Source organism: Sarcophilus harrisii, chromosome 1, assembly GCF_902635505.1.
Source record: "Sarcophilus harrisii chromosome 1, mSarHar1.11, whole genome shotgun sequence".
NCBI classification, from domain to species: domain Eukaryota; kingdom Metazoa; phylum Chordata; class Mammalia; order Dasyuromorphia; family Dasyuridae; genus Sarcophilus; species Sarcophilus harrisii.
In genome coordinates, this window is record NC_045426.1 from 84452108 (window position 1) to 84465736 (window position 13629).

General features: G+C 40.0%; 1 protein-coding gene across 3 annotated transcripts in view; it reads right to left on the reverse strand.

Annotated features, from left to right (window-relative positions):
- The window catches only part of RNF123 (ring finger protein 123), a 114276-nt gene that overhangs the window by 71216 nt on the left and 29431 nt on the right, over nucleotides 1–13629 (reverse strand). For all 3 annotated transcript variants that reach the window (XM_031959084.1, XM_031959087.1, XM_003762251.4), the window contains 11 exons: nucleotides 13000–13067; nucleotides 11070–11195; nucleotides 10716–10830; nucleotides 10455–10559; nucleotides 6133–6258; nucleotides 5925–6017; nucleotides 5341–5414; nucleotides 2425–2542; nucleotides 1217–1316; nucleotides 855–916; nucleotides 450–521 (listed from right to left, as the gene is read on the reverse strand). In XM_031959084.1, the coding sequence (XP_031814944.1) occupies nucleotides 450–521; nucleotides 855–916; nucleotides 1217–1316; nucleotides 2425–2542; nucleotides 5341–5414; nucleotides 5925–6017; nucleotides 6133–6258; nucleotides 10455–10559; nucleotides 10716–10830; nucleotides 11070–11195; nucleotides 13000–13067 (1059 nt within the window). The remainder of the gene's footprint in view (nucleotides 1–449; nucleotides 522–854; nucleotides 917–1216; nucleotides 1317–2424; nucleotides 2543–5340; nucleotides 5415–5924; nucleotides 6018–6132; nucleotides 6259–10454; nucleotides 10560–10715; nucleotides 10831–11069; nucleotides 11196–12999; nucleotides 13068–13629) is intronic.

Sequence of the window (13629 nt, forward strand, 5' to 3'; positions counted from 1 at the left end):
GGAAAAGCAGATTCTACATCATGGAGATTTACATTATTAGGTACAATTTTCTTTTACTTTTCCACTTTATATAAGGAAATGTTCATTTTACTTAGTGTTAAGTTCTAAATTTAAAAAATTCAAATCAAAATAAATCCCTTTCCTATTCTAGGTCTAGAGTAATCCATGAACCATTTTCTGTTTTGATGACTGACTCCTAAGGAGGATGGTGATTTCACAGAAAATTTAATAGCAGAGTCAAATTTTGGAAATTCCCACCCTCTGGCTTCTGCATTGTCTCCTGGAAACCAGCTCTGTGCCAGGCATGTCTTTTTGGGGCTCAAGCAATAGCCTTGTCAGGGCTGTTCAAAACGTCCTTTGGCACGTCCCCAGGGTAGGGCTAAGAATGGGAGGGCCTCCCACCCCCACCCCCCTGAGCAGGTACTCCCCTGCCTGAATAAACCACTCACCCCTCGGCTGCTGGCATTCTCTTGCAGGAACTTTCGAAACTTGTTGAGGAAAATGTATCTGGAAGCTTCACCCTGGGAGAGAAGTAAAGCTGGACTGGCAGCAAGATGCCGCCAACAAAGGGGAATCGATGGTCTTCAGCCTTTTGCCCACTTACCAACCAACCACAGGACCATGTGGGATCTTCCCTCCTACAAAATGGGCCCAAATGCACACCATGCACAAGACTTGGCTAGATTGCTCCCAGAGCACCTTCTAGGTCCTATCTCTATCAAGATATGTGAATCCTCTTCCCTCTCTTAGGGTTTGGGCACTCCATCCTAGGTACTAAGGTCCCTGATATTTGACTTTCTCTGCCCCAAGGACCTTTCCAGCACTATTATTCTCCCTCGTGTAGACCTACTTACCCCATTATGGTCTTGATTATTTAACAGTAATTTCAGGATCTGAACCTGGAGATCTTCTACCACTGAAAGGGGAAAGCAGACCATCAGAGCCCTGGCAGCAAAGGCTATCTCCCCTCTTAGAGTGAAGCAGGAGCCACTGGTCCTCTTGAGGGGCATGGTTATCCCCAGTCAGGAGGTCAGGAAATATTCCCCAACTCTCAGATTCCAAGATAGGAAGGACACTTGGGTGGGGACAAGACTATACAGATGGGGAAAACAAGATAACAGAAGAGGTAAAAAAAATCCTCCTCAACAGAGGAAATGGCCCCTGTAGCTCTTCTGGCACCTGCCATAAGGAAAGAAAAATGAGGTAATGGTCAGACCTTCAATTCGTTTCTTGAGTCTTTGGCAACCTCTCTCATACGCCCGCCGTCTCAGCCGTTCCTCAGCACTCTCTTCCTTCACCTCCTTAGTTTCTTTGCCCTGAAGTAAAGAATGAGAGGGCCCCTATAAGTATGACTGAGACCTCAGGAGGCACAGGAACACATGTAGCCTCAGAACTGGATTCCCCCAGCTCAAGACAGGGAACTGAAGATTCCACACCTCCACTGTAATGGTGCCCTAAAGGTGCTGACTGGACTGACTTTTCTTTCCGTAAGCAAGGTAGAGGCATCAGCCTTGCCAGGATCTCCAACCCAGTAGGGCTACAGGCTCCTGGTCCCGGTGTGGGGCACAGCATTCACTAAACCAGCTGGAGAAAGCCTCAGTGGAGTCCTCATTTAGGTCATAGCTCTAAAGCTCTATATTCAACTGGTCAGAGAGCAAGATCCAGCAACATTCTCCATGGGCCTCATGATATCCCCCTAGAGTCTGTCTGTCTTATAAATACCTCAGTCTGAGACCCTCTTCTTCTGTGTATATACAGAATATATGTGTATATATGGCATTTCACTCATAATCAGCAAAAATTCTCCTCCTAAAAAGGCAGCCTGGACTTAGTAAAAAAAAAAAAAAAATACAATCAGTTTAGTGGCCTACATACAACACAAAATTAAGTGTGAGAACCCTGGTTAACAGAGCAGCACTCTTCTCTTCTCTCTCTTACAAGAACCTCTGAAATTAGGACAGAAGACAGGGAGCTGAACGTGGTTCTTCACCTCGGTCACCCCTGCTTACTCCCCAATTACTGAAAGTACAAAGATCTCCTCCAAGTCTTTACAGTCCCTTTGACAGAGGAATGGGACAGAACAGGACTTCTTTTCCCATCTCCTAAACCAATGAACTCTCTCTGCACCCCTACCCCCACAGTGGTCTGGAGGAGTGTGTGTGTGAGAGGAGGGAGAATTGTCATTTTTAAAATTTTCCCGATAGCAGAGTAAGAGGAAACAGAAAAGGTTAAGATCCTAGATCCTCTGGCTGGCTCAGAGGGTATGAGGGCCAGGATTCTTTCTGAAGCTATTCATGAGGCATCCTCTAAGAAGATTCCCATTTGGCTTTCCTTATCAGAAGTCCAGAGAAACAGACGGCCTGTTTGCCCAGCCAGGAGCACCCCTCACTCTGGCCTGGCAAGAGTGGGAAGGCAGCTATCTACCTCTTTATTGAAGCGATTGGGCCACCACGTGGTGGGGATGAGCTCCTGAAGACCGGCCTCCTCAACTCTTAAGGGACTCTTGATGTAGAAGAAAACCACAGAGCGGAGCACATCGAAGCTGTAGGAAGATGGCTAAGGGATTAGGCCAAAATCTGATATTGTCTGAATGTATGGTACACGCAACTCCCAGAGCCCAGCCCCAGCAGCACTGGCTCCTCCCATCCCAACCACAATTCATCTGAGGTGGAACATTATGTGAGTTTAGAGACACAGGGGACAACCCTAAATTAAAAAACAAATTTTCTCTGTTGGCTTATCACAATGCCTGAACTTTCTCTATTCTTTTGGGTTTTAAGAGGTTATCCAGATTTCAAGATTTTCTGATCATATTCAAAGAATATCAACCTTCAAAGAAAGATCCCACTCTAAGTCCAAACAAGCAATAGTTTGGTAAGATAATCAGAAGTGTTGTGGCTAGGATATCTGGCTGAGAGAAAGGCCTTGTTGCCCAGGAGGCTACCAAAGAAAAATTTCTAATGTTTACATAGTGATTCTGACTCCTGTTTCCCAAACAGATTTCCTAACTCTTCTCACTCTCCCAGATAATCCTTCCCTCACATTTGCATACATTTTTACAACCTTTATAACTCCCTGATCATCTTCACGGAAATCCTAGGAAACTGGTAGGGTATGTATTAATCAGCCCCATTCTATAAATGAAGAAAGTAACACAAAGATTATTCCTTAAGGCCTCTGTGTGGCTTCAGGGGTTCCTTGGGTTTCCAGGGGCTATGCCCATAGAGGTTTCCAACCTAAGGCAAGTTCCACTAAACTGGAAGAAAATGACTGCCAGGACAGATTATTTTTGGTCATCAATAGCAGGCCACCATCAGCATGGGAACCAGCAACTCAGGAAACAAAACAAAACAAAACAAAAAATGGGCCTCATACCTATACTATCCCATCCTGCAGTAATAGTGTCAGAAGAGGAGAAAAAGAACCCAGGGGTGCTCTCTGATTTTTCATAATGTCTAGAAACATTAATTTCATTGTTAGTACTCTACATGTTAGAAATCTGCCTAAAAAACAAACTCGCATTCAAAGAACACTTTTTCTAAAGCATTTAAGGATGTAAACAGATCTGACTTTGATCTTCTTCTCCTGATTCTTTTCCTTTATCTCCTGCTCAGCCAATCTACCAAAGCCCATCTCTTCTTCTAGCTTTAAATTCTTCCCAGGGTACCAATGAAACCAATCATTATCTCTATTTCCCTAATGAGCTCAGAAGAGTACAATCCAAAGGCAGTACTCCAAAGATGCTAATATTCTCTCTCCCACTGTAGCAGTCTTCTGAGCCAATACAGTGCTTAAATGCAAAACAATCCAAAAAAGATGTCATCCTAAAGTTCTTTGGGGCTTATTTTTCTATGCTTTGCTGAAAGGGGATGGTGACCCGAGAAATGGCTAAGTAGAAAGGACAAAAGATTCAGACCAATCAAGTTGGGGCCCATCCTCAAAAGTCTCTCTGACCTGGCTGAAATCCAGAGTTTGCCAGGCAGCTGCTGAGACTGGGAACATGCCTGACTTTCTAGTAACACTTTATTCTGCACAGTTCCAATGAAGCATTACACACTGTATTTGTGTTTTATCCCCTATGTGACTATAAACTTAATGTCTCATCTAAACCTCTCATTTCTCTTGGTGTCCATCACAGTCCTCTATGGACAGTGAGGGCTTCATATATGTCTGTGGAATGAATGAACAAATGAATTCACACTTGCATACTGACACTGGGAAACTCCAGCTGAGTCCCTGTCATCAGAGCCACAGCAGATGGGGTCCTGGCTATGGCTGACAGGAAAAGACAGGAGAAAGGGCCTCAATTTCCCAGGTATTTCCTCTTTCTGACCAAACTAAATACTATAAAATACAAATACTCAAAAGCAAAAGAAAGAAACAAAGAATAAATAACATACATTCCTCCTCTTATCTTTCCACAATGGATTCTAGTAAAACAATCCATATTTGATCAAGAACAATTAAGATCAATTCTGAAAGTCAGTCCCTTCTCTCCCTTTCTCCCCCTGCTTCCCCCAATTTTAATGAACAGGAACAAAGCACTCAGATTTGGGAAATTATCTGACTCCCCACCACACTTCACAGGTATTTTTAGAGAAATGCTTATCTCTTAAAACATTTAGAACACAGTTTGCTATGCTGCATTCTTCTGTATTTCTTTCCTCTAGTGAAAGCCCTTAGCAAAGTGCCTGGCACACAACATAACATCATCATCATCATCATCATCATTAAAATGAAAGAAGTTTGGCTAGCAGGGCAAAAGAAAAAGCAGCAGGTGACATCAAGGAAAGAAATCCAGGACTCAATCTTCTAGTGACTATGAGACATTTCATGGAACAAAGTGGTCCAATGCTAAATGGGACAGCATATAACCTAAATGCACAATTAAAAAAAAAACAAACAAAAAGGAAATAAAGTATAAATTTCCAAATTCCAAAATTAAATTGGTCAGTTTTTGAAGCTTCTTCTACCCTCCAAAAAAATCCATAACAAAATAAGAAGCTGGATTGAATGACATCAGGGCTCTTTTTAGCTCTGACATTCTATGACTTAAGTCCTAAGGTCTCTATTAGTCCTGACACTCTGTTACTCCGTGATTCCTCGTTCTCTTCTGTTTTAAAGACAGGGCTAGATACTTGGAAAACAATTAGGAGCACAGCCTAATCTTATGCTTTCCCCCTTCCAACACAGAACAAGTCTCTGACCCTGCACTTAGAGGAGGAAGCTGGTCCCTGATGATAGGAACCCAGCTTGTGCCTCAGCGGCCCTAACACAGATGATTCCCACGTGTTCATGCTCAGGGAATAGAGTGAGAATGAGTTTTTTAACCAAGGATACAGGACATTGTTAAGCAGAAATTTCCTGGACTTCTCATGCTTCAAGATAGCGATGGTAAGACGAAGGTAATGCATCTAGAAATGAAAAGAGAATTAAATAAAATTGGAGGCAACTAAAGTGGCACAGTGGATAGAGAACCAGCACTGGAGTTAGGAAGATCCAAGTTTAAAACTGGTCTCAGGCATAAAGCGGTGTTGTGATCTGCTTGCTCCAGTTTCCTCATCTATAAAATCTGTAAAATCAGGGTAATAATAGCCAGGATCAAATGATATAATCATTGCAAAGCACTTAGCAAAGTGTCTGGAACACAACATAACATCATCATCATCATCATTAAAATTAAAGAAGTTTGGCTAACAGGGCAAAAGAAAAGGCAGTAGGGGACATCAAGCAAAGAAATCCAGGACTCGGTCTTGGAGAGAATGTTTGCCCAGAGGACAGCTCAGGCTATGGACACTAATATTCAATGTTGCCCCTTTCTGCATCCCTCCGGTATTAAATCTAGTCACAAACCTGGTCTACCCCAAGGAAACCCCAGACAATCCTTCTCATTGTTTTCAGGGCCTGCTTCTGTGTCCACTCACCTGTAAGCTCAGGTCTGGGATGATGGGGGAGAACCTGTAAGCTCGGAGGAGGGACATCATCAGTTGCTTGAGGCATTCCTGTACTTCATAATCCTGAGGAGAGAAAAAAACACAGGTAGAACCCAAAGAGGAAAAGTGGAACTTAAGAATCCAGCCAGAGCCTGTTGATCCATTTCCAGCTCAAATTTTCTCTAATTTTGTAACTCACCTCCATGAGGAGCCACATTAGATCCAGGAGCTGCTGGATAAGGGGATAAGATTCCTCTGACCCATCTGTCTCCAGGATGCCCAGGAGAAATTTCATGAGGACATCTTCCACTAAGTATACTTTGCACTACATTTAACAGAGAAAGAGAGGTAAATACAAAGTGAACACCTAGATTTCTGCAGCACTTATGTCTGAGGAGATTATATTCCTGCATTTCTAAGTAATGGGCTCTTATTTGCTTCAGAGTCAGACATTTATTGAAGTGCCTACCATGTGCTCAACCCTGTCTCAGGCATTCAAGTGTATTTCTTTGTATACACTTGTATATATATACAAAGAAATATAAGAAATTGTTTCTGAGCCTCAGACACTTAAATATTTTGTTGGAAAATAATAAAAATATTAAAAGTTATTAAATTTTTTTGCCATTTGAATATAATTTATATATTTAATTATATATATAATTTAGCCATAATTTCATGGCCATTTCCTCACAATAAATAATTATTTATTTATTAAGGTGTTTGTTTTTTTTATTTTGAATTCCAAAATCTCTCCTTGAGGCCTCTTCCTCTTCCAATGAGAAGACATACAATGTGATATCAATTATACATGTGAAATCATGCAAAACATTTCTTTTATTAGCAATATTCAAAAAAAAATAAAGAAAGTAAAGAACATAAAAAATATACTTTATTTTGTACTCAAGAATTCATCCGTTCTCTCTCTGGAGATGGATAAAACATTTTTTTATCATGGTCCTTTAGAACTGTCTTGATAAGAGTAGCTTAGTCTTCCACAACTGATGATCCCTACAATATTGCAATTACTATATACAATGTTCTACTTCTGCTCACTTCACTTTGCATCAAGTTATATAGTTTTTACACGATTTTTCTGAAACCATTCCCCTTATCATTTCTTATAGCACAATAAAATTGTGTTCAATTTCTAATTTTTTACCATCACAAAGAGTTGCTATATTTTTGCCTGTATAAGTCCTCATCCTTCACACGAACACTCCTTTTTTGATCTCTTTACGATATAGACTTAACAGAGGTATTGCTGGGTCATAGGGTATGCATACTTTTATATTCTTTGGATGTAGATCCAAATTGCTCTCAAAAAATTATCAAACTGCATACCTTTTAACCCAGCAGTGTTTCTACTAGGATTATATCCCAAAGAGATCTTAAAGGAGGGAAAAGGACCCACATGTGCAAAAATATTTGTGACAGCCCTTTGTAATGGCAAGAAACTGGAAACTGAGTGAATGCCCATCAAATGGAGAATGGTTGAATAAGTTATGGTATATGAATGTAATGGAATACTATTGTTCTTTTATTGTTCTATAAAAGATGATCAGCAGGATGATTTTAGAGAGGCCTGGAAAGACTTACACGGACTGATGCTGAGTGAAGTGAGCAGAACCAGGAGATCATTATACACGGCAACAAGAAGACTATCCAACAATTAATTCTGATAGATGTGGCTCTCTTCAACAATGAGAGAATTGAGGCCAGTTTCAATGACCTCATGATGAAGAGAACCATCTGCACCCAGAGAGAGGACTGGGAGAACTGAATGTGGACCACAACATATTTCACTATTTTTGTTGTTGTTCGTTTGCATTTTGTTTTCTTATTCATTTCCTTTCCTTTTTGATCTGATTTTTCTTGTGCAGTAAGATAATTGTACAAAAATATTACATATATTGGATTACTTGCCATCTAGGAGAGGGGGGAGGGGGAAGAAGGGGAAAATTTGGAACACAAGGCTATGTAAGGATCAATGTTGAAAAATTATTCGTCCATATGTTTTGAAAATAAAAATTGCTTTTTTTTTTAATTCTTTTTTTTTTTTTTTTTTTGCTGAGGCAATTGGGGTTACCTAGCCAGGAAATGTTAAGTGTCTGAGATCATATTTGAACTCAGGTCCTCCTGACTTCAGGGCTGGTGCTCTATCCACTGCGCCATCTAGCTGCCCCAAATTGAATTGTTTTTAAAAACAAAACCAAATTGTTCTCCAAAATGGTTGGATCAGTTCACAACTCCACCATTGGTACATTAGTGTCTCTATTTTTCCATAATCCTGACATTTGTCATTTTCTTTTTCTGTCATATTAGTTAATCTGATTGATATGAGGTAATCCTGCAATCAATAGTGATTTAAAGCATTTTTTCATATAACTACAATTTTGAGTTCTTCATCTGAAAACTACCTGTACATATCCTTTGAGCATTTATCAACTGGGGAATGGCTTTTATTTTTATAAATTTGAATCAATTCCCTATACAGTAGAGAAATGAAACCATTATCAGAGAAACTTGTTGTAAATTGTTTTTATATTAATTTATTGTCTGTAGTACCGTTCACCAAAATGTAGTTTACCTGATTCTTTTAATTAGGTCTATGTTTGCTTTGAGATTGTAATTGCTATGAGATTTGTGACTGTAATCGCTATCTTTGCCTTTTTTACTTTAGCTAAAGCATCACAGATTCTGCTCCAGCCCCCTTTTTAATTCTATGTGTATCTCTGTTTCAAGTTTGTCTCTCCTGTAAACAACATATTGCTGGGTTTTGGTTTCTAATCTGTTCTGCTATCTGCTTCCATTTTATAGGTGAGTTCATCCCTTTCACATTTCAAAAGATCTGTGATTTCACTGATGTGAATACTATTCCACTGGTACAAAGAACAATCCTCCATATTTCAGCAGATCACTGTACAAGTGACCATAGCCTCTTCTTTCCCAACCCAATTAGGTATGACCTGACAGTCAACTCTTTGATGATGAGTCTACAAATTTGACTAGGTTAGTCCTCAGACAACAAGCAGTATATCACTTACTTCATATATATGAAGCCCTTATAGTTTAGTAGGACTAAACAATTTGGCATAAGCTTTGAGAACCTAGTCATTTCCATGCTATGATAAGGTAGGTATCAGGGTGGGACTTGGGTAAAGAAAGTGGAAAAGATTATGAGAGCAAGTAGTTATTTTTGTTTCATTGTAGCATTGTACCTTAGTAAATATTTGTTAAAATGAACTGACAGATGGTAAATACAATATATATAATTGTTAACAACAATGTAAATAGAAAGAAGAAAAAAACATGAAGCTCAATGCTTTGTAACTGTAATGACCAAGCTTGTTTCTGAGATGGCCTGAGCTAACATACTTCCCTTCCTTCTTTGCAGAGCTGGAAGACTATGCTTGTGGAATACTACATACTATTACACAATTGATATATATTGATAAGTTTTGCTAAAAAAATAAATCAGTCAATCAACAAGCATTTATCAAATACCTACTATTGCCTGGCATTGTCAGGGAGATAACATGTACAAACTGAAGAATACACAAAATAAAAGATAGATTGGGGGAATCAGCAGAGGCTTCATACAGATGGAGGCTGACAAGCTAAGCTTTGAAGAAATCTCAGAGACAGAAATGAGAAAACTGCATATCCTAAGCATGAGGGACAGTTTGTGCAAAGACAGGGAGATGGGATCTAGACTGTTGGGTATGAAGAACAGCAAGAAGGCTTATGTGATGGAAAGCAATATACAACAAACCCGGAAAAAAAAAGGCTGGGGCCAGGTTGTGATGGCTGGACAAAGCCGGAGGAGTTTACATCTTATCCTGAGGAAATAAGGAAGCACCAGAGGTCACTGAGCAAGGGAGAAACATGGTCATGCCTTTCTGTAGGAATCATTCTAGTAGTTTTGCAGAGCACCAGGCATGGACCTCATTGCCTCATTACCAGCAGCCTACAATGTGGTAATACAAACCCCTCAGAGCCCCAGTGAATGAAGCTGAGTAGAGCTGAGAGTACTGATGATGTAGGCAGACAAGAGGGTTTTGAATGCTGTCTTTAATGCTTTTTCCTTGTGTGATGCTGGGGAAATCACTCATCCTCCCTGGGTTACAGTTTTCTCAACATGGTTGGTCTATAGACTCCAAAGTCCCTTTCAACTCCGGAGCTTTAGTTCTACCACTTAGGACCCTATAATCTAACAAAAATACTGAAGGGCTATGCACACCATTTCCCCCAGGAAAAGGAAGATAATTAATAGTTCAAATTAGTGTTTTTTAAATATCTATGATACACAAGGCACAATGTTAGACCCCAAGGAGGTGAGACAAAACCATAAAAAGAAAATGAGGTGGAAGGAGCTTTTGATATTTCCTAAAAGGAAGTATGAGAGTTTCTCACCACTCAGCACCCCCTCAGACTCCCAAACTGAGTCACCAAAGCCAAGCTCAGGAGGAAGGGACCATCAGCAACAGAGGGAAACGAATGAAAGTCTGTGGCACCCACCATGAGTGGAGCAAAGTAGTTGAAGATGTGTGCCATGGTGATCAATACTGTGGGTTCTCCCCGAAGCTGCCATGTCGAACTTTCCCTCTCCACCAGCTTCCCTTCCTGCAAAAGAGTAGCTCATAAGGTGGGAGCCAAGAAAGTGGACCCTTAGTCTTCATCCTTTTATCCCTTTTGGTTCTAATTCCTTATTTGGAGATAAATCTAGCTTTCTCAAGCTTCAGAAACAGAGACCATTCATTCCCTAGTCCAAAAGCTCACCTCTGGGTCCAACTCCAATTGCAGGACATTCTTCAGGTAACCAAGAAGCTTTTGAGCCTTAACGAGGCCAGTAGTAGGGGCATCTTGGAGGGGTCGATAACCCTCTATCGGATATGTAACAGGGAGTTAAGTGAGAAACACCATTCTGTACACAAGGTTGACAGGACCCTGAATCTTCCTGCTAGCCAAGCTAGGAAATGAACAGGGGCTCAGGAGTTCAGAGTCTAGATGTTCAGCAGACAATCTAAGAGCTTCAAACCTTTTGCAACAACAAGCTCTCCAAAGTTGTGGCTATGAGGGCCCCCAACTTGCTGCTGTGAGTTTTTTGTTTTGTTTTGTTTTTTTAAAGGATATCGCAGTGGCCGGCTGCCAAAATTGAATGCAACAGACTCTTTGAAAGAGAGGCTGATAGCTGGGAAATAAGCCATTCCAGAGCCCCTGGTGATGTTGTCAAAAGCAGTTCCCAGAGAGACACCATTCCTGGGACAGAAAAATAAAACCAAACATTTATTAAGTACCTGAAGTATTTGGAGCACTAGATAAGTTATCAGGGTGGACATAAAGTTTAAATAAGATATAGTTTCTACCCACAATTATATTGAGAACAAAAGCAATAGCCAGGAAGAGCCAAGGACTAAAACAGATAGCCCTATTGGCCAAATCATAGCCATTTAGATTAGAGCAGAAAGAAAAAGGTGGAAGGCTGAGCAAAAGGATAGAATCACACTAGTACCAGGGCTCACTAAAAAGCTTGAGATTACACCTGAGAACCTCAGGTTAAATCATCTTTGGGGGAATGGATGTTACATGGATAGCTGTTTGGCTACCAAAGAACATGACATAATCTAATTTCTTTCATGTTAAGTAAACCTTTCTTTAAAGTTTATGAGCTATAAAAAGGGAGTGTGGTATGAGGGAGACTTAAGAGACAGAATATCTGAGCTCTAGTTCTGGTTCTAATACTTAAAAACTTTCTGAGACTCAGTTTTCTCATTTTATAAATTTACAATATCTAACACACCTAGCACAAGGGGTTATTGTGAAGAGCTCTGTAAATCTTAATATACCACAGACTATTATTATCAACAGATGACACAGAACCTTGTTTACATTAAGTACCCCAGAAATGCTTGTCTGAAAAATGAATACATGATTGAAAGCATGCATGGAAGAATGAAAAACACATAAGAACATGTGTCATGGTTTGGGGGATATGAGTAGACAGATATCTCTCAGAACATCAAGGGTGCAAGATGTTGGGTTCCTATGAGCCAAAAGGTCAGAGTGGCAACAAAAGTGACCCAGACAACTGTATTATAAAAGACATAACTAAAGTTCCATATACCCAGTTTGGATTAATTATCCTCTTTCCTAACACTGGGAAATGAATGTAAACTGTTTGCATTTTTGTTTTTCTTCCCAGGTTATTTTTACCTTCTGAATCCAATTCTCCCTGTGCACAAGAAAACTGTTTGGTTCTGCACACATATATTGTATCTAGGATATACTACAACATATTCAACATATATAGGACTGCTTGCCATCTAGGGGAAAGGTGGAGGGAGAGAGGGGAGAAATCGGAACAGAAGTGAGTGCAAGGAATAATGTTGTAAAAAATTACCCTGGCATGGGTTTTGTCAATAAAAAGTTATTATAATTAAAAAAAAAATTATCTTCTTTCCTTTATGGTCTAGAGTCCACTCAGCTCTGTACCTCTCAAAGTTTCCTGAGGCTTTTCCTAAAAAATAGGGTAGGGGTACATGAAACCAATTGGATAGTCAATCTTAATTTCAGCCTAAGGAATAATCAATAAGATAGCCCAAACTAATGATTCAACAATGCCTCTTAATTCCTTGGAATACTCAAGAAGGAGTTAGGAGTTATATTAGTATATAATGTATAACTACATTGTAGTTCAGTAAAAAATCCACTGACCTTGATCAGGCTATGATCAATCACAGGTCTTACAAGCAAAATCCAGTGGTCCTATTGCCCACAAAGCAAAACAAAGAGTCCACAGACTCTCAGATTTGGGAGCTTTTTCCTGTTTCTACAGGAAGGCCTAAGCATATGATCATAAATACTACAAAGAATATTAAAATAATAAAAATCATTAACGCTTCACAATCAGAAAGAACCTCTAAACAGCTAGAAGCATAGATCAACAGTCTATCAATGGCAGGGAACCCAATATCGTTCCCATCTCTAACCCCAGAAAGATCAGCTTCAGGTAGAAAAAAAAGCAAGATCTAGGAGCCAAAGTTTAAGATACAAAAAGACTTACAGACAAAAGGCAATGGTTCCTTCATCCAGATCAATCAGACAACTCACAATGTCTCCAGCTGCCCATGACTGTCCAGAGAAGGAAAAAGTCATTGATTACAAAGACATATCCCACCTGAAACAACAAGGCAAGACAAGCCAGATAAACAAGAAAAAACAATGTTTCCCCCAATCCTATATTAAAGTGATAGGTTCCATAACAAGGAAGGATCCTGATACTTTCTAGACCTATGCTCAAGGTAAGCCTTATCTATAATCATTGGGTCCAAAGAAAATCTGATACAGTCAAGGAACAAGGGGAACTGCTACCATCTGTAAATAAGACCTGCTTCCTTCTCTATAATCAATTCTCTACTGTCTAGAGCTAATGAGCAGCAGTGCACTAGTTGCCCCACTTCCTTATGGAATATGTTGAAAGTACAGGACTGAAGAGATGGGGAGCCATATGCTGGAGAGGAAGGATACAGTAGAAAATAGTGAATGGCTAGTTCATAAACATTAGATAAAGGGCAGAGAAAGCACATGGCAATAACTAGGGGGCAGGGTGGAGAAAGGGAACTAAAGCAATCTGTTTGGGACGCAGAGGCCAAGGTGAACTACTTCTCTAGAAAGGGCTTACAGACCCATAATC